This window comes from Neomonachus schauinslandi, chromosome 6 (assembly GCF_002201575.2).
Source record: "Neomonachus schauinslandi chromosome 6, ASM220157v2, whole genome shotgun sequence".
Classification (NCBI taxonomy): Eukaryota; Metazoa; Chordata; class Mammalia; order Carnivora; family Phocidae; genus Neomonachus; species Neomonachus schauinslandi.
Window position 1 is genome coordinate 77523554 of NC_058408.1, and position 19254 is coordinate 77542807.

The 19254-nt window shown below is 38.7% G+C and overlaps 2 protein-coding genes across 3 annotated transcripts in view; both read left to right on the plus strand.

Annotated features, from left to right (window-relative positions):
- The window catches only part of LOC110586058 (zinc finger protein 84-like), a 23333-nt gene extending 21700 nt beyond the window's left edge, over positions 1-1633 (plus strand). The window contains exon 5 of the mRNA XM_044916207.1: positions 1-1633. This exon is cut by the window's left edge and continues 1469 nt beyond it. Coding sequence (XP_044772142.1) covers positions 1-702 — 702 coding nt within the window. The 3' untranslated portion in view covers positions 703-1633.
- Positions 1634-13248: 11615 nt separating this feature from the next.
- LOC110585941 (zinc finger protein 33B) overlaps positions 13249-19254 on the plus strand; it is a 47003-nt gene continuing 40997 nt past the window's right edge. For both annotated transcript variants that reach the window (XM_044916456.1, XM_021696079.2), the window contains exons 1-2: positions 13249-13346; positions 14633-14767. In XM_044916456.1, coding sequence (XP_044772391.1) covers positions 14753-14767 — 15 coding nt within the window. In that variant the 5' untranslated portion in view covers positions 13249-13346; positions 14633-14752. The remainder of the gene's footprint in view (positions 13347-14632; positions 14768-19254) is intronic.

Genomic DNA, 19254 nt, shown 5'->3' on the forward strand with positions numbered 1-19254 from the left:
AATGTGCATCAGAGAACTCACACAGGAGAGAAACGCTTTCAATGTAACGAATGTGGTAAAACTTTCTATCGGCAGTCAGAAGTTAATGTTCATCAGAGAACTCACACAGGAGAGAAGCCCTTTCAGTGTAATGAGTGTGGGAAAACTTTCTATCGGCAGTCAGATGTTAACGCACATCAGAGAATTCACACAGGAGAGAAACCTTATAAATGTAATGAATGTGGGAAATCCTTTTATGAGAAGTCATCCCTCACTCGACATGAGAGAACTCACACGGGGGAAAAGCCCTATGAATGTAATGAATGCAGGAGAACCTTCTGCCAGAAGTCAGCCCTCACTCAGCATCAGAGAACTCACACAGGAGATAGACCCTTTCAATGTAATGTATGTGGTAAAACTTACCGTCATCTGTCAGCCATTAATGTACATCAGAGAACTCACACAGGAGAGAAACCCTTTCAGTGTCATGAATGTCAGAAAGCTTTTCTTACGAAGTCGACTCTTATTAATCATCAGAGAACTCACACAGGGGAAAAACCCTTTGAATGTAACGAATGTGGGAAGAGTTTTCGTCATAAATCTACCCTCACTACCCATCTGAGAATTCACTCAGGAGAGAAACCTTATAAATGTTGTGAATGTGGAAAAACTTTTGGCCGGAAATCAGCGCTTACTCATCATCAGGGAATTCACATAGGGTAGGAACTCTGTGGCAGAAACTTTGTTTTTCCCAATACCCATCTCTCTTTGTGGTTACCCAACTAGTCAAGATTTTCTAGCTTTCCTTCCATTCACATGAGGCCATATGACCTCTGAAACAAATTCCAAGCTTGTAAAGGACCTCATTTGGAATTTTTCCTACTCCCATTTTTCTTTCCTTATCAAAGGGTAATGGAGATCATCCTCAGGGTAACTTGGGAGCTAATCATTAGAGATTACAGACTCACAGGTTAGAAGAAACCAGGGTCCTGCGCAGAGTTCTGCCTTCTCTAACATCACTTGTAAGTTTTGTCATGAACTGGAAATTAATTTCGGATTTGTTCAGCCATTACATGTTTAGGGCTTTTTGTTGTCATGGTATATCCTAGCCATCCCTCATCTCATATACCTTGTGAATCTAATGAAGGTATGAGAAACACTGTATGTCAGAGAATTCAGTGGGCAGGGAAACTGCTCTCAGTATTCTTCATTTTAATAAACTTTGATCAAGTCAAGCATTTGGTAAATCAAAAATTTACGAATTGAAACACCCCAAAATGAAATGGATATAGGAAAATTTTCACAAAGAATCTACATCTGATTGACCATCAGATAATTGAGAGTGGAATAAAAGCTAATAACTTGAAAAACATTTCAAGATTGATTTATCAGAGAATACATAACAAAAGAAAATTGTCAGTTTAGAAAGTGAGGAAAACATCCTCATCTAGAAATAATCTTATTCTGGAAGCAATGTTTTGGATGCAATACTAAATATTAATAATCTAACACGGGATATTTATTTGACCGTCACAGTCAACAAGGAATATGTAGCTTTGAGAAGGCACAAGTGAGTTGAGTCATCAAAGCAACAGTACTAAGTGTATATGTGAATAATATATGTAAACTCAAAGTAACAGCACTAAATGTATATGTGAATAAAGTAACAGCACTTTGTAAACATCAAAGTAACAGCACTAAGTGTATATGTGATTAAAGTAACAGCACTAAGTGTATATGTGAATAATATATGTAAACTCAAAGTACAGCACTGTCTATGTGAATAAAGTAACAGCACTGCTTGTTTACATGAGTAATAATAAGCCTCTGAGCTTTGTTAGGCTTATACATAGGAGTGTGCTCTTTAACGGCTACTTTCTATATGCTTGATTTTGTTGTAGCCTCCAAAATAGTTATAGTAGGAATAATGCACCCTTAGCTAAATAATTTTTGTAACATACACTGTGATTTCTGACACTAAATGCTATTGTTGTCCCATCATATTCTTACACCACAATATATATTTTTTAAAAGAAGCGTTGAATGCATGAAATACCATGTGTCATGTGTGTTTTCTACTTTTTGGTGGCACGTGTAAATCAGTATAGACATTGTTAACGAACTATTCTTTTAGGAGATGATCAAATAACGACTGATAAAATCAAGATTTACTTGAAGTATGCAATGATTCAGTACACATTTATAATACACATCTGAATCAATTTTCAAAATTGGCCTTGAACATTAGTACTTATTATTCTGTACAGATTGAAAGCAGGGCCTGTTGAAGAAATTTTCCCCATTTTATATTTGTGTTATATCCAAAGAATATGCTTATATAAGTTTTAAGTGTGAAGGTCAGATTTTATGTGAGCAAAAAACTATCTGCATTTGTATTTAGTGTGGTAGAATGCCACATTTTCGCTCCTACAATTATACGTGTTTTTTTTCAGACAAGCTGTTCTATGTCTGTCACTTATTATTTGAGTGACCTATGTAGTGATTTAATTTCTGCCTCAATTTCCTCATCTGCAAAATGGAGATAATATTATCTACCTCACAGATACTGAACAGTTTGGGTCAGAGTTTTCTGTTATTAGAGCTAAAGGCATTTATGTTTCGAACTTGAACATTAGAAATAAAATGGTCTGTCATTCCATAGTATGAAATGTATTTCTGCTTCTTGAGTTGATACAAGAAAATTCTTACCAAAACTTTGTATTTTGTCAGGTTTGTCTTTAAAACATACGAAACGTGTTTAAAGTGAATAGAATCGTCTACTGACCTTTTTCTGTTGTTGATTAAATATGGTATGAACTAAAAATCCAACTTTGTTTTTTTCCAAATGAGTAGCCAATTGATCTTTCACCTTTTGATTCATTCACCCCTATTTCACTGATTTGAAACCACATTTTTATTGTATAGAGATTTATCCTTTGGTGTGGCTGTTACATTTCTAGGCCCTGTATTCGGGTCCCCATTATTCTGGTGGTGCACAATCCAGATGGGCCAACCATAGGATACCACCCTACTGCTCCACACCAATGATTTCACTGCTCTTCACTCTCTGCTTTTTGCTGCTTTGTATAAACTCATGGTGAATTTCAGTGGTTCTAGTAACATTCTGTCACATCACCCTTTGTGCCTTATCCTGAACACTATTCCTTTATTAAAACCAGCATAACGGTTTTGAGTTATGTCCGTGTTTATATATGTAGCTCTTGTAATTTTTTAGCATCTTATACTCCGTTCTATTAAAATAACTTAATTCTGTTGAAAGGCATCTTGTTTCTAATTTTTCATGATTATGAACAATACAATTTTGGACATTGTGTACTTTATCCAGAGTAGAGCTGAATCCTCAACCCACAGTGAGAAAAACGTTTTAGTGACTATAAATACAAACATTTGTTGAATCGATCAGTATTTATTAGTCACTTATTAAGTAGAAGGCATTGTACAACAGTGAATAAAATGTAAGTTCTACTCTTCCTGAGATTAAATTGCAGTGAGACATACCAGGGTTGTCAGAAGACAGAAACCATAGCAGTGATTTGAACAGAAACAATATGATCTAAAGCACTGTTAACTTGGTATACAGTTGTTAACTGGGGATCTGAAAGGCTAAAAGGGCACACTGAGATATAAAGATAGCAGGAATCGAAAAGGGAAAAATGAAACCCAAATGTATCACTAAGATAGCAACTGCAGGCCGCAGCTACCAGCTCTAGGCTGGTCAAATGAAGGGACGGGGTGGGGGGGGGCCTCCCTCAGAGCTGAAGTGCAGGCCTCTGAAAGGAACCTGTCCCACTGATGTGGTATCGGAGCCCAGAGGAGGGGCCTCTCGGGATTGGGCCCGTACTGGCTGAGGAGAGAGTGCTGGTTGCCTGGCACTGGTTTCTCTGATGGGGCATGATGACGCGGGTGTGCGAGTGTTAGAAAAACTGCAAACGGAATTTAGCTGCATCTCTCAGAAGACCCCATGCCTGACTGGGGTGTGAAGCAGCATTGCTAGGGTGCTGACAGCACAGGATGTGGACGGAAAGCCCGGGAAGAAGCACGTCCCTTTGCCCTCCTCCATCCTTGCAGTCCTCAAGCATATACTGTTGACCAAGCATGACAGCTGGTAAAACGTAAGTGTGGTTATAGTGGGAAAAGTCGGCTGACCCAACCCAGTCAAGCAATAGAAGTTAACATAAATAATACTGACATTTGGTATCATTCAGTAGTATTGAATTTGTGTGCCATCTAATAGGATTAATACATCGGGATTAGTTTGTCACATGATTTTTTCGGAGGGAAGAAGTGATATGGGACATAAACATTCCATCTGTAGCGTTATTTCTTCATTTTTATTATTTTTATTTTACAAATAATACTGGAATATATTCTTTTTTCAAATTACAGCTATTCCTTTCTTTTCCCTTCCCTTCCAGCACAAGGACAGCAGTCCCATTGCAGGTCAGTGAGGTGAAGAGAGGAGCTCCACACAGAGGAACGGAGTAGCACTACTGTTCCTATCACAGAGACATGGGACACTGGGGAGTTGGTGGCTAAGGAGATTATAGATAGAGGAAATTGTTGGCGTGGTTGGAGATTGATTGCATTGAGGGGAAGATGAATGTATTGAAAATGGGAGCCAAGTTTCTCCCTGTTGAAGGTATTTATAAATATAGAAAGGTGGAAGATGGAACAGAACCCCGAGGTGTTGAATCAGAATTGGAGGTATTGGTAGGAATTGATCATTTTTTAAATATATGTACACTGATAGACCTAGATACATTTACAGGTGTGTGTGTACATATGTGGGTCGACACATGCACATGTATATGCAGATATACATGTGTGTATACAAACATACACATGCGTGTGTGTGTGTATGAATGTCCTCCATACACAGATTTCCTAGCTCTTTATGCTGAGATTGCTCAGAAGCAACTCCATCCCAGGAGCTATGAGCACTAGCTTCCAGAGTTTGGTTTCTAGATACTGTCTTCCACTTAAAGGAAGCAGAAGTCCTTGGTAAATGCCTGATTCTAGACCTGGGCCTGGAAAAGCAGATGAGCCTAAAACATCTTCCTGTGAGAGAAGGCAAGGAATGGCTCAACGAATAATGGGGGCATAGCAAAAGTTACTATAAGACCATCTTGAAGATGCTCCTATTGGCCAAATCTGGAACAATTTGAACATAAAAATGAATAGTAACAATGGAGTATAACCTATGGTATAAAACAGAAAGCCATGAATCCATATTGAGGTAGAAATAAGTAAGTGGGGAGAAGAGAAATCTCTTCCTTACTAGTAAATGTATGAGGAATAATGGAAATAGAAAACCAGTATTTGGTAACCATCATAGTAGTGATTGATTATTAGTGACATTATTAATAGATACTAAGATTGGTGAGTGGATGAGGAACAGATTATTGGCATAACCTCAGAATATATCTCCACAAATACCAATTTCAAAGGGGATAATGGTGATACTATGGTGGGGAAACCTGGCAGACACCAAAATGACAAGATGATCCAGGCTAATATCACCATGGTCTGCATTGTGTGGCCCCTGACATACACACTGATCCATCTTTTCTGTGGTTACTACCAAGAAAGTCTGGTAATGAAGAAACACAGGACAAACCCAGACTGACCAGATCCAGGACCAGAAAGGAAAGACTTTGTTGGGACAGTTGTTGAGATTGGAATGGGGTTTGTGGATTTGACAGTAGTGCTCTGTCAGGGTTGATTTTCTGACTTGCATATTTAGTTGGTGGTTCTGTAAGAAAGTGTCCTTGTTTTAGGAGAAGGCCTGGTGGAGTACTTAGGAATTGTGATGTATGACATCCGTATCTCTGTCTCATATACTCAGGAAAAGAATAATGATAATAGGATAGTTGATCAGACAGAGATACGAAGCAAATGCAGTGAAATGTTAACAGCTGGGGAATCTAGCTATGGGGGATATGGGAATTCTTTGCACTTTTCTTACAACTTACCTAAAGTTTGAAATTATTTCAAAGTAAATCTTTCAATCATTAGTTTTTTTTGAACCTACCACTTGTACATTGGTAGTCTTCCTTGCTGTAACCATTGCTATTAGTTCAGGGTGTAACCTTTAACATCTTCCTTTCCCGTATATTTAAAACCCATATATATGTACATAAAAGAATATATAAAAGGGGTACCATCTTACTTTAAGATTGTTTTTGATATCCAAATTTTAAATGACATAAGCATTCATGAAGTCTGGTATTTATTATTGTAGATGTTAAAAGAATACAATTTCTGAATTATTATTAATTGTCTAGGATCGGAAAATGTTAAAACCGACTTCCCCAATGAAATACGAATTGTACCTCTGGTTGCCATGTGGTAATGATATTTTAACTAGGAAGCCTGAATGAATTTTATAATTGTTGGTATCCTGTGAATGGACCCCAGTCCTGCACAAGTGCCCAGGAGGTCTTACGGGTGATTTGATGATTTGGGCTTCTTTTAAATTACAAATTGAAATTGAAAATATTTCTTAAAATCTTTAAAAGTCATCTAAATGAAGGAAATAAGAAGACCATCATTAGGCAAACCACACATCAATGATTACTGCAGACACTATCCATTAACAGATGCTAGTATTAAGATATTAATTAAAATGAGAAAAATAGTAATGTTACAGCAGAGGACCCCGGCAGACATAACTTTAACAGAATGGTTAACGTGTCTCAGTAATAAGACATAGCAACATGATGAACTCCCTGATACGATGCTCTGCGAAGCACACATCTCTTAAGTGGTATTCTTGTCCCACACATACATCATCCCAATCATGAGAAAACATCAGACAAACACATAGTGGGGTCCATTCTACAAAATAACCAACCAGTATTCATCAAAATGTCAAGGTTGTGAAAGATCAGGAAAGACTGGGAAGCTGTCCCTTCAATCAAGTGGCACTTCGCGCAGAGTGCTGGTGTCATCCTCATGCAGCTCCACCTCGTCCTCCCTTCTGAACCTGGGATCAGGGTCTTTGATGGCTTCTGAGAATGGCGACATCCTGCAGGTTTGCCCACTTGGGAGATGAGTAACAAATCTGATCAGAGAAATACAAGGTAAGCTCTTTTGGGGGGTTCTGTCTCTGCGATTTAGCTCTACAGAGAGAGAGCTCAGATAAGAGAGTTTTATCTTCCAGGTGGGATTCCTGTTCATTGTGCTGGGACCTGAGTCCGTGAGAAAAATTCACTTGGCATGGAAACTTTATCCAGGGTGCCTTCAAGGTCCATTCATGTTGCAAGTGGACAGGATTTCCTTCTTACGCTGGGTGTGTGTGTGTGTGTGTGTGTTTGTGTGTGTGTGTACACACATATATATACACACCTGTTTTATCCATTCATCTGTTGATGGACACTTAGGTTGTTTCCATATCCTGGGTATTGTGAATAATAATGCAGTAAACATGGGAGTGCATATATCTCTTCAGTGTCCTGTTTTCATTTTCTTTGGGTATATATCCACTAGTGGAATTGCTGGATCATATGAGAATTGTATTTCTGATTTTATGAAGACCATTCATACTGTTACCTATAGTAGATGTACTGACATACATTCCTACCACCAGTGTGCAAGAGTTCTCTTTTCTCCACATCCTTGCCAGCACATATTATTTCTTGTGTTTTTGATAATAGCCATCCTAACAGGTATGAGGTGATCTCTCATTGTGGATTTGATTTGCATATCACTGATGATGAGTGATGCTGAGCATCTTTTCATGTGCTTGGCCATGTAGATACCTACTTTGGAAAAATGCCTATTCCTTTGCCCTTTTTTTTTTTTGAAAGATTTATCTATTTATTAGAGAGAGTGGGGTGGAGGGGCAAAAGGAGAGAGAGAATCTCAAGTAGACTCCTTGCTGAGCATGGAGCCCGATGCAGGGCTTGATCTCATGACCCTGAGATCAAGACCCTGAAATCATGACCTGAACCAAAATCAAGAGTTGGAAGCTCAACCGACTGAGCCACCCAGGTACCTCTCCTCTGCCCATTTTTAAATCAGATTTTTGTTGCTTTTGAGTTTTAGGAGTTCTTTATATATTTATTTGATATATCGTTTGCAAATATTTTCTCCTATAGGTTGCCTTTCCATTTTTTTTATTGTTTCTTCTGCTGTGTAGCAGCTTTTGAGTTTAATGTTGCCCTACTTGCTGATTTTTTTTCTTCGGTGCTGTGCTGTTGGTGTTATGTCCAAACAATCATTACCAAGAAAGTCATTGTGGAGGAGCTTCTACCCTATGTTTTCTTCTAAGAGTTTTATGGTATCAGGTCTTAATGTTTAAGTCTTCAACCTATTTTGAGTTAATTTTGTGAGTGGTGTAAGATAGAGGTCCAATTTCATGTTTCTCCATGTGGTTATCTCATTCTCCTAGTACCATTTATTGAAAAGACTGTCTTTCGGGGCGCCTGGGTGGCTCAGTCGTTAAGCGTCTGCCTTCGGCTCAGGTCATGATCCCAGCATCCTGGGATCGAGCCCCGCATCGGGCTCCCTGCTCGGCGGGAAGCCTGCTTCTCCCTCTCCCACTCCCCCTGCTTGTGTTCCCTCTCTCACTATGTCTCTCTCTGGCAAATAAATAAATAAAATTAAAAAAAAAAAAAAGAAAAGAAAAGACTGTCTTTCTGCATTGAGCATTTTTGGATCCCTTGTCAAATATTAGTTCACTGTATATGCATGAGTCTATTTCTGGACTCTTCATTCTGTTCCATTAGTCTTCCCAGCTATTTTTATGCCAATACTATACTAGTTTAATTACTACAGCTTTGTGGTATAGTGTGGAATCAGGAAGTGTGATGCCTTCAGCTTGGTTCTTACTCATGATTGGTTGGACTATTCGTGGTCTTTATGGTTCCATACAAATTTTAATATTGTTTTTTCTCTTTTGTGAAAAATGCCATTAAAATTTTGATAGGATTGCATTGAATATATAATTGGCTTTGGATAGTTTTTAAAATTAAGATATAATTGGCATATAATATTGGGTAAGCATTTGGTTGACAACACAATGATTTGGCACATATATATATTGTGAAGTGATTGCCATAATAAGTATAGTTAACATCCATTATCACAAATTGTTACAGGTTTTTTTCTTGTGATGAGAAATTTAAGATCTACTCTCTTAACACCTTTCAAAATACAATGCAGTGTTGTTAACTGTACGTACCATGCCAAACATTATATCCCCCAGCCTTATTTATCTTGTAACTGGCAATTTGTACCTTTTCAGCCCCTCTGCCCATGACACCCACTCCCCACACCCTGCCTCTGGCAACCCCCCATCTGTATTATGATTTTGGTTGTTTTTTTTTTTTTAAAGATTCCATATATAAGTGAGATCATACAACATTTGTCTTTCACTGTTTGACTTATCTCATTTGGCATAATGCCCTCAAGGTGTATCTGTATTGCAAACGGCAAGATTTCTCTTTTTGCGGCTGAATAATATTCCCGTGTGTGTGTGTGTGTGTGTGTATTTTCTTTACCATTCATCTGTCCTAGGTGAGCACTCTTCTGGTTGTTTTCCCAACCAGGGCAAAAGGCACTGGGCAGGTTTGCTGGCTCTGTTGGTTCTGCAGTTCTTAGTAAGGACTGCGTGCCTGTTAATAGGTACACAGGTAGAGGAGACTCATTCTGGGTCTCTTGGCATATAGTGTTGGGTTCCACAACTCCCACCAACCCATTTTTGTTCATGGATGGATGTCAAATTAGTTTTTTAAAAAGGGAGAGAAAAAGGAGGAACCAATGTCTTATGCTGCCATCATGCTAATGTCACTCTCTGGTACATTTTTTTTTCTCACTTTTGTTTTAAGTAATCTTTACACCCAGCGTGGGGCTCGGACTCATGTCCCTGATATCAAGAGTTGCATGCTCTACTGACCGAGCCAGCCACGTACCCCTCTCTAGTACATTTTTTAAATGTGATCTTGTCTTAAATATGCTTACATAAACCAAATTCTTAATTTCAAAGTATTTTGTAACCAACCCCCTATGTAAGTTAGTATACCTCTACATTACCAGTTTTTTCTTTTTTTAGTAGGCTCCATGCCTAGCATGGAGCCCAACATGGGGCTTGAACTCAGGACCCTGAAATCAAAACTTGAGCTGAAATCAAGTGTCGGGCACTTAACCAACTGAGCCACCCAGGTGCCCCTCTACATTACCACTTTTAATGGTTACATAGCGTTCCACTATATGGCCTTAATTTATTTTGCTTACACAAACTTCAAGGACATTTTGTTTCTAGTATTTGCTTTTATAAATTAAATTGTGAGGAATCCTGTTAGTTTTAGCTATTGCCTCCTTACACTAAGCCTAGCATTCTCTACTGTGCATTGCGATATTGATGCTTGGAACTGTGTAAGCCACATTTCACACTTGTCCCCTGCTGCCTGTTAGGCTTTGCCCTAGGAGACCCTACAGGAAGTTTGGAGGACAGGGTTATGGGAGGAGCAACTTCTTCCTGTTTGCAGAGTGCTTTCCTTAACATCACCCTAGCAATGGCCCTTCACCTTGGCCACTAGTGGTACACTACAGCTTCTTTTTTTGAAGTATTTAAAAATTGAGATATAATTCACGTATCATTAAATTCACTCCCTTAAGAGCAGAAAATTCAGTGGTTTCAAGTATATTCACAAAGTTCTGCAACCATCACTAGGATCTAATCCCAGCAGGTTCGCTCACTCTCCAGCTTCTTTTAGCTCTCCCACATGTAGCCATATTGATCCATCTCTGACAGGCAGCACCAGCTGAGCGGGACACCCCTCAGAGGCATTACCCCACCATGCCCTTCTGACAGTCCTGCAGTAACTGGACAGCACCCCCTGAAGGTCTGAATTCCAGTTCTGCGAGGCTCTTCTCTCAGCACCTATGATACCAGCATGACCCAGGCACCTCCCCTGCTTCAGGTGTGGAATCCTAGTTCTTCAAGTGTGGAATCCTCTTCTGAGTGGCTATGTTTGAATTCTTTGACTTCTTCCGTCATGTTACCCTGGGGTGGTAGCTGCTGTCTGCAATTGTTACCCCTGTTACCTTGGTGTTCACTTTTGCCTTTAAAATACCTGTTTTAACCTGTTCTATTAAATTCCCTCTCATCATATTTGAGAGGTTTCTCTTCCCACCTGAACTCTGACTGATGTAAACATTCTTGTACATACATCAATGAAAATTAATTCTATTATTATAAAGTCATGCATAGTTGTCTAAATGGAATTTCCCACTTAAAATTCCTTTAGAATTTGATTAAAAAAATGAGCCTCCAGAGAGTTTACATGAATTAAACTCTCAATAAAAGTGAGTAAGAATAAGTATTTTCTCAGGCACACATCCTAACTCTGTCTTACTCTTTTTAAAAATACGTTTGAGTCTTATACTCCAAAATGGTATCTTACTTATTCATAATTTCCCCAAATTGGAAATTAAAGTCACTTGACTGGGAAAGAGATAAGTGAAGTGTGGTAAATTCATACCATGGAGTAGGACTTGGGAAATAAAAGCCAACAAGTGTATTGATACACTAAACAACATTAATGAATCTTAAGTGTATTGTACTAAGTAAAAGATAGCAGATTCATAAGATTACATACGGTAAGAGTCTATATATGTGACTTTCCAGAAAAGGCAAACTATAGGCATGAAGAAGAGATAGTAGCTGCCAAAGGTTAAGAAAGTTTGACTTCAAAACGGTAGCATGAAGGAATTTTGGGGGCTGTGATGAAACAGTTCTGTATTTTGACTGTGGTGGTGGTTACACAGATCTATATGCATTTGTCAAAATTCATAAAAGTACAACAGAGTGAACTTTTGTACAGAAATTTAAAAAAAATTAAATCTCAATATCTTACATGTTTTTACTTAAACATTTGCATTTTTTCAATTCTCATAATGGACTTTTATATATATTTGTCATTCATTTTCATTTTATATACCTTTGTCATTCATTATCATATTAAGTGCTTAGTTCTGTAGCCCATTTTAAGTTTTTCTTTCTATTGATTTAAAGATCTCTTTTTAAATTAATATATCTTTTCTTTCAAATAATAAAAATATAATTTTGTTTATTTGCTTTTAACTTTTTTAAAAAATAGAGCTGAGTTGTTTGTTTTTTATAATGTATCAGGTACTAAATTTATGGTTTCTATTTTTGGTGTCACAACTTGTCACCTCTATTTTTATTCACACTATTAGTGTTTTATTTTAAATCTCGAATCATGTGAATTGTACCATGTGTGATCTATGTACATAACTTTACTCCAAATTGTTGGGAAGGGATTGCTTTTGGAATATTTCATTCTTTCCTCAGCGCTTTGAAATGCTACATTTATTGTACTACATTCAAAAAATACACTTAATCATGGCTTTGTTTCCATGAAGCAGATGCCAAACTATTTTTATTCGAGCAATATTATGCATATTGATACTTCTCAGGAATTTTTCTTTTTGAAATGTTTATTGTCTGCTAATTTAGATTTTTATTTATTCCAGATGAAGTTGAGAATGCTTTTGCAAAGTACACATTAAGATACACAAAAATCAAAAAGAAAAAAATACATGCAAGACTGTGAGATTCCTAGTGGAATGTTTTCAAAGAATATCGATTCTTTCTGTGAAAGGGTAGATCTTCATTTATTCAAGTAATCTTAATGTCTCCAGAGGAAAGAATATGTTTATGTAAATGAATATATATTTTTGGAGTGTGTCTGTTTTATGATTTATCTACAATTTTCATTTATTGTTTTCATGATTTTTGATGAACTAGTTTCTTGACCCTGCCCTCGCCCCCTGGCTTTTCATTTTCTGAGAGAATCGCTGATGGTGTCGGATACTATTTTTTTTTTTAGGCATTCTTTTATTTTATTGATGGAATCTATTTCCTAGTATTTGAAAAAGTGAACGTGACATGCAGGTTCCCTTTCCGTGACCGCTCTGTGTCTGAATTGCACAGTTGCTGCACAAAAACCTCGGCTATAATCCGTAAGCTGTGGGGAGTCCCTGACCGGCTCTGACCGCCTGGGGAACTATCTCAAGCGCCCCAAACTTTCACGTGCTGGGTAAATACTGCACTCTCAGCCAATCTCGCACCGCCGTAGTGAGCAGGGAAAGGTCGTTTTGACTTGCAGCATTAATCGCAGGGACTGCCCGGTTCTGCGCAGGCGTGTTTCTGCGCGCAGGCGTGTTTCTGCGCATGCCTGGTTCCGCCTCTTGTCTCCGTGCACTTCCGTCTTCCCCCCCCAACCCGTTTTCTTCAGTTCTCGCGTGGGAGGCTATTCTCGGGCCTCTTATGCTCTGCGCTTTTCTGGGGCCGGTGCTTCACAACGACGGAGCGACAGGTGAGCCCGAGACGGTTGGACGAGGGCCGAGGGGTGCGCCATGCTGCCCGGGGGTCGCGGGTCGGGGATAGGCGGTCGGTGCCCGATAGTATGGAGGAGTTCGGCGGACCCCCCGACGGCAGGATGGGGACGTCTGCATCAGGACTAGGGGTCGGGACCCCACGTGATCGGCCCCTGCGCGGAGCGTGCGGTGCTGTCCGTGGGGCCCCGTCCAGGAGGCCGCAGGAAGAGGGCGTGTGCGTGTGCGCGGTGGGTGTCGGAACCGGTGGGAAGGGGACGGCGCTGCGGGGAGGGCGTTTGCCTACGCGGCGGGTGGTTGCGTGCGGTAGTCGAGGGAACGGGGTCTCCCCGAGGCGGGGTGGTAACCGCACAGCCCCGGCAGGCGGACCCCGTTCCCCCGGTTCTGCCTTTATCCTTCCTGAAGTCTGCGCTGCTCAGCCCATCACTGCATCTTGATGTGCGCTGTTGCTCAGTCCTGACTTGCCCTGGCATTCAGGAAGGATCTTCAAGAATTCTGTTTCTGTCTCATTTAATATAAAAAAATCTTTCCCTCTTGAAGGTTACTGACTTGTTCAGAATCAGTTAGTGGCGAAGACTGAAAGTCTTGTCTCCTGACTCATGAGAGAGAACTCCCTGCTTTCCACGCAAGGAAAAGCAAATTACATTAAAAAGATCCTTTGAGAAACGGCAAGATACAGAAATTGAAACCTAGACCTTTCCTTAAAGCACTGCTTTTTATAGCTTTCTGTGGAATCACTAACCAAAGGTTTAGTAACAGGGAAATTGGTAACAGATTAGTCGGGAGTATTTTTACAACAGTTTCGGTGAAGAGTTAATGTTACTTCACTGGGTGTATTGTTTAAACCATATTTTTTATTAAAAAAAAATTGGGGGGGGGGCGCCTGGGTGGCTCAGTCATTAAGCGTCTGCCTTCGGCTCAGGTCATGATCCCAGGGTCCTGGGATCGAGCCCCGCATCGGGCTCCCTGCTCGGCGGGAAGCCTGCTTCTCTCTCTCCCACTTACCCTGCTTGTGTTCTCTCTCTGGCTGTCTCTCCCTGTCAAATAAATAAATAAAATCTTTAAAAAAAAAAAATTTGTGTGAGCATCAAGAGAAGTTTAAACTATTAAATCCTCAGGGAGCAAATATTTACATTTACCCAGCGGAAAATGTTATGCCCAGGAGCTACTACGTGATTATATCAGAGTCACGTTAGATAGGTGGTGTTTGAACATCTGAAGGTCAGAGGTACTGACATTCTTCTTCCTGTCTATTGGGTATGTGTAGTTTTGTAGGGCAGGAGGATTCAGGAGCCCCCCGGGCAGGCCAGATCTTCCATGACCCATCCCTCTTGTTGTAACCCAGCACGTCTTCAGAGTTGTCTACATTTTTCCAAGACAGCAGAAAATGAACAAATCCCAGGTAAGTTATTTATTCATTCCCCACTTTATTTTACAGTGGACTCTGAGATTTGTAGGACTCCATCTGTTAAGATGGAGAAAATTAGTAATAGATAAAAATGTAACTTTACAGAAAATATAAAGTAATAGATCAGAAGCAGGGCCAAGTTGGCTTGTAGATACGTACTGATCATTATGTATCTTAGAGTTTCTAAGTTGATTTACAAATACGTCTCTGATGTTTCTGATAGCCACGGAAAAAGGAAGACACTGTATTTTGGATACAGACAGAATTTTTTTTTAAACACAAGGACTTCTTGGAAGATATCTCTTTTGATCTTAATATAGGGACACATAGTGGATAACCTTCCAATGACAGCCCTGAAATGAGTGCTTAAAACCGTCAAGAGATAGTTCAAGTAATTAATTTTACTTGTCTTGTTATTTTAGTAGTTAATTTTACAGGTCTTGTTTGATCCTGCTATGAAAGCTGGTATGTTTAGGAGAATGAATGGCCTGCAGGCCTGTTACAAAAACTCTCCGTAATGACTTTAGCCAGGTTGGGTATATAAGTTGCACAGCAGATGGTTCAGAGTTACATTCTCTGGTAAATGTGTCTGAGCTTCCCATTCAAATTCATCCCATGGAATTCTGTCCTGGTCTTTCCTCTCTGCTTTTTGGGATCTATCTAGGTAAAGGTGGCCAATGATTTAATTGCCATTGCTTTCCTTGAAGAACTGCTACATTATTCTCCTGGCAACTGAGGGTGCACGTCTTCTTTGTCCTCTTCTGATACCAGTCTTCTGATAGCTCTTTCTTGGGGTCTTCCCCTTTTTGCCCTTTTTTTTAGTTCCAATTTTTTTTCCTTTTTTTTTTTTTTTTTTTTAACATGAACACTGAAAAAATATGAGTTGAGAGAGTAGAGAGTTGAACAATACTGTTCATTGTTTTGAGTACTTCTAAAAATGTATAAATTATCTTCGTGTATATATGATGGACATTTTTCCCCTCAGTTCACCAGTAATTTGAGATGGATCCATATGTAGTTTATCCCTTGTAATGCTCTATTTTTCCCACTGTATGGGTGCACTATATTCTAAATACTATATTTTATTGGTAGGCATTTAGGTAATTTCCACTTTTCATTACTATAAATACTGCTATGAATATCCGTGTTCTCTCTGCATAGATGCAAGTCTATCTCCAAACTCTGGAGCAGTGCTTCTCAAAGTTAGGTTCTTTGGCCAGAAATGGCAGCATCACCTTGAAACTCGTCTGAAATGTAGATTTTTATGTACCCTCCCAAACCTATTGGAACAGAAATTTGGGGGGGCAAGGCCCAGCAATCCATATTTTTAACAAGGTGCCCATATGATGCTGATACACATCAAATTTGAGAATTATTGCTCTAAAGTCCAATGATTAGTATTTTTGAGTTACAGGATATGAGAATTTCTAATTTTTCTAGGTAAACTTATTAATTAGAAGATGACTTCCTCTCTTCTCTCCAGACATAAAAATTATTTTTATACTAAAGAGTGTAAAACGTCACTGTTTAATTTCTACTTTTCTGATTACTGAGTTTGTGCAACTTTCATAAACCTATGGCTTTTTAAGTTGTTTCAGCCTGAGTTTAAGAATTCCCTATGTATTTTAAATGCTAATCTTTTGTTATAATTACTAATTATTTTCTCTTCGTATGCTTTGTCATAATAGTATCCTTTCTAAAAGTTTTACATTGTGATACAACCCTCTTACGTCTTGTTTTTTTATTCTTGTTTTTCTGGTCCCATGGGCCTAATGAAATTTTTCTATATCCTGTCTTTTTTCTAATAAGACTTTTCTTTAAAATTTAGTACCTTAATCCAGAATTTTTTTAGTATAATGTGATGAAAAGGATCTGATTTTGTATTTGTCCATCTAAAAAAATAAGCAGCACAATGAAAGGACTAACACAATACGTGTGAATGGGAATGCTATGCATGCTGCTGGTTTTGGACTGAGGTAGATTTTGTCATGTTCACAAAGTATCCTTGAGTCTTATTTTATTGAAAATTAGAGTTTAATTTTTCCAAATGCTTTCTTAACATTTTACAGGAATGATATTTTTCTTTTTAGATCTATTGAATTACATTTCCACGTTTCTTAATAACTAATCTTTGTGTTCTAAAACAAGTCCCACTTGGTCAAAAAGTGTTACTCTTTTGGTGATCACTGTAGTTCTGTCTGTCAGTATTTTTTTCCATAAACTTGTCTATAGTATTTTTAATCATTTTAAAATATTTAATTTTATTTTGCTCGTATGTGGAATTTAAGAAACAAAACAGATGAATATATGGGAGGGGGGGAAAGAGAGGGAAACAAGCCATAAGAGACTCTTAAAGACAGAACAAACTGAGGGTTGATGGAGGGAGGTGGGTGGGGATGGACTGTACGGGTGATGGTATTAAAGAGGGCACTTGTGATGAGCACTGGGTGTTGTATGCAAGTGATGAATCATTAAATTCTATTCCTGAAACCAGTATTGCACTCTATGTTAACTAACTAGAATTTAAATAAAAATTTGGGGAAAAAATAAAAATGTTTAATTTGTTCCTTTTTTTTTAAAGATTTTATTTTATTTATTTGACAGAGACAGCGAGAGAGGGAACACAAGCCAGGGGGAGAGGGAGAGGGAGAAGCAGGCTTCCCGCCGAGCAGGGAGCCTGATGCGGGGCTCGATCCCAGAACCCTGGGATCATGACCTGAGCCGAAGGCAGACGCTGAACGACTGAGCCATCCAGGCGCCCCTCATTTGTTTTTTTTTATTCCTAATGGTTTTTCTGATTTTTTTGGACTAATGTTTATCACAGATAATACTTTATTCTTCATGGAACGAGCTTTTGGTTTTATTGATTTTCACTGTGTTTTTTAAAAAAGATTTATTTATTTGAGAGAGAGAGCATGCGCATGCATGAGCGCAGGGATGGGGACAGAGGGAGAGGGAGAGAATGTCTTAAGCAGATTCCACGCTGAGTGTGGAGCCTGATGTGGGGATCGATCTCACAACTCTGAGATCATGACCTGAGCCAAAATCAAGAGTCAGATACTTAACCGACTGTAGCACCCAGGCACCCCTTCACTGTTGTTTTAATTAGCTTCTGCTTTTACCTTTATTCCTTCCTTCAGCTATCTTTGGTTATAGGCTATTTTTTGTAACTTTTTGTTGAAGATGAGTTTATTGTAAAGCTTTTTATTATGCCCATATAAGGATATAATTTCTCTCTACTACTACTTTAGCTGCAAAATCTAAGTATCAATATGTGGAGCTTTTTTTCCTACACAGGTTTCAGCTTCCTTTCTGATGACTTCTTTGATCACTAACCTAAAATGTGTTTTATTTTTTAGTAAATCTTATTTTTATATGTATAGCAGATGTGTTAAAAAATCCACACATTTTAAGTCTAGAGTTCAGTGAATTACTACAAATCTAATGCCCACATAACTAATACATAGGTCGGAACAAACACTGGCAGGACTTCTAAAGCCTCCCTTGTGCTCCTCTTACAAATCCCTACCTATTACCTATTACCTTACCTATTCATTTGTGTATGATCTGTGGCTTCAAGGGTGGAGTTGAGAGTGAAATGATGGAGACCATCTGGCCCTCAAGACCTAAAATATTTGTTTTCTGGCTCTTTACCAGGAAAACTTTCCAGATCCTTGGATTAGTTTATTAAATTTGTTAATGTTGCTGTCATTTGTGTCCTCTTTAAAATTAATTTTCCTACTCTAAGGTCACATAGATAATCTCCTCTGTTATTTTTAAATGTGTATTGTTTTGGCTTTCACATTTATGTCTACTTTAATGGACTTGATATTTACTTTTGTTTGTTTAGAAATTGTTTTACCATTAGGGCATTGCACCTTTTTCAGAACAAGTATAATTTACAGAAATTATAGAATGCAACTTTTTATCAAATATCAATGTTTAGCAATGTTCTCTTTGGGCTCTGTGCTTAGCACAGTCCGCTTGAGATTTTCTCTCCCTCTCCCTGTGCCCCTCCTGCTTGTGCGCTCTCTCTTTCTCTCTCTAAAATAAATAGGTAAATCTTAAAAAAAAAAAAAAAAAATCATGGATTTAACTTGATTTTACCAATGTCTTAAGAAGTCTTAAGCTATGGGCGCCTGGGTGGCTCAGTTGGTTAAGCGACTGCCTTCGGCTCAGGTCATGATCCTGGAGTCCCGGGATCGAGTCCCGCATCGGGCTCCCTGCTCAGCGGGGGGTCTGCTTCTCCCTCTGACCCTCCCCCCTCTCATGTGCTCTCTCTCTAATAAATAAATAAAATCTTTAAAAAAAAAAAAAGAAGTCTGAAGCTAAACAATATTTTAAGTAGAAAAACACTAATTTTTAAGTAGTTTGGTATACTTTTTCTGTGGTTATGTGCCTAAATTAACTGGTTTGTTTTACAGGAAACCTTATGAGTTTATCACATTAAGCATTACAGAATCCAGGCAAGAGCTAATTAC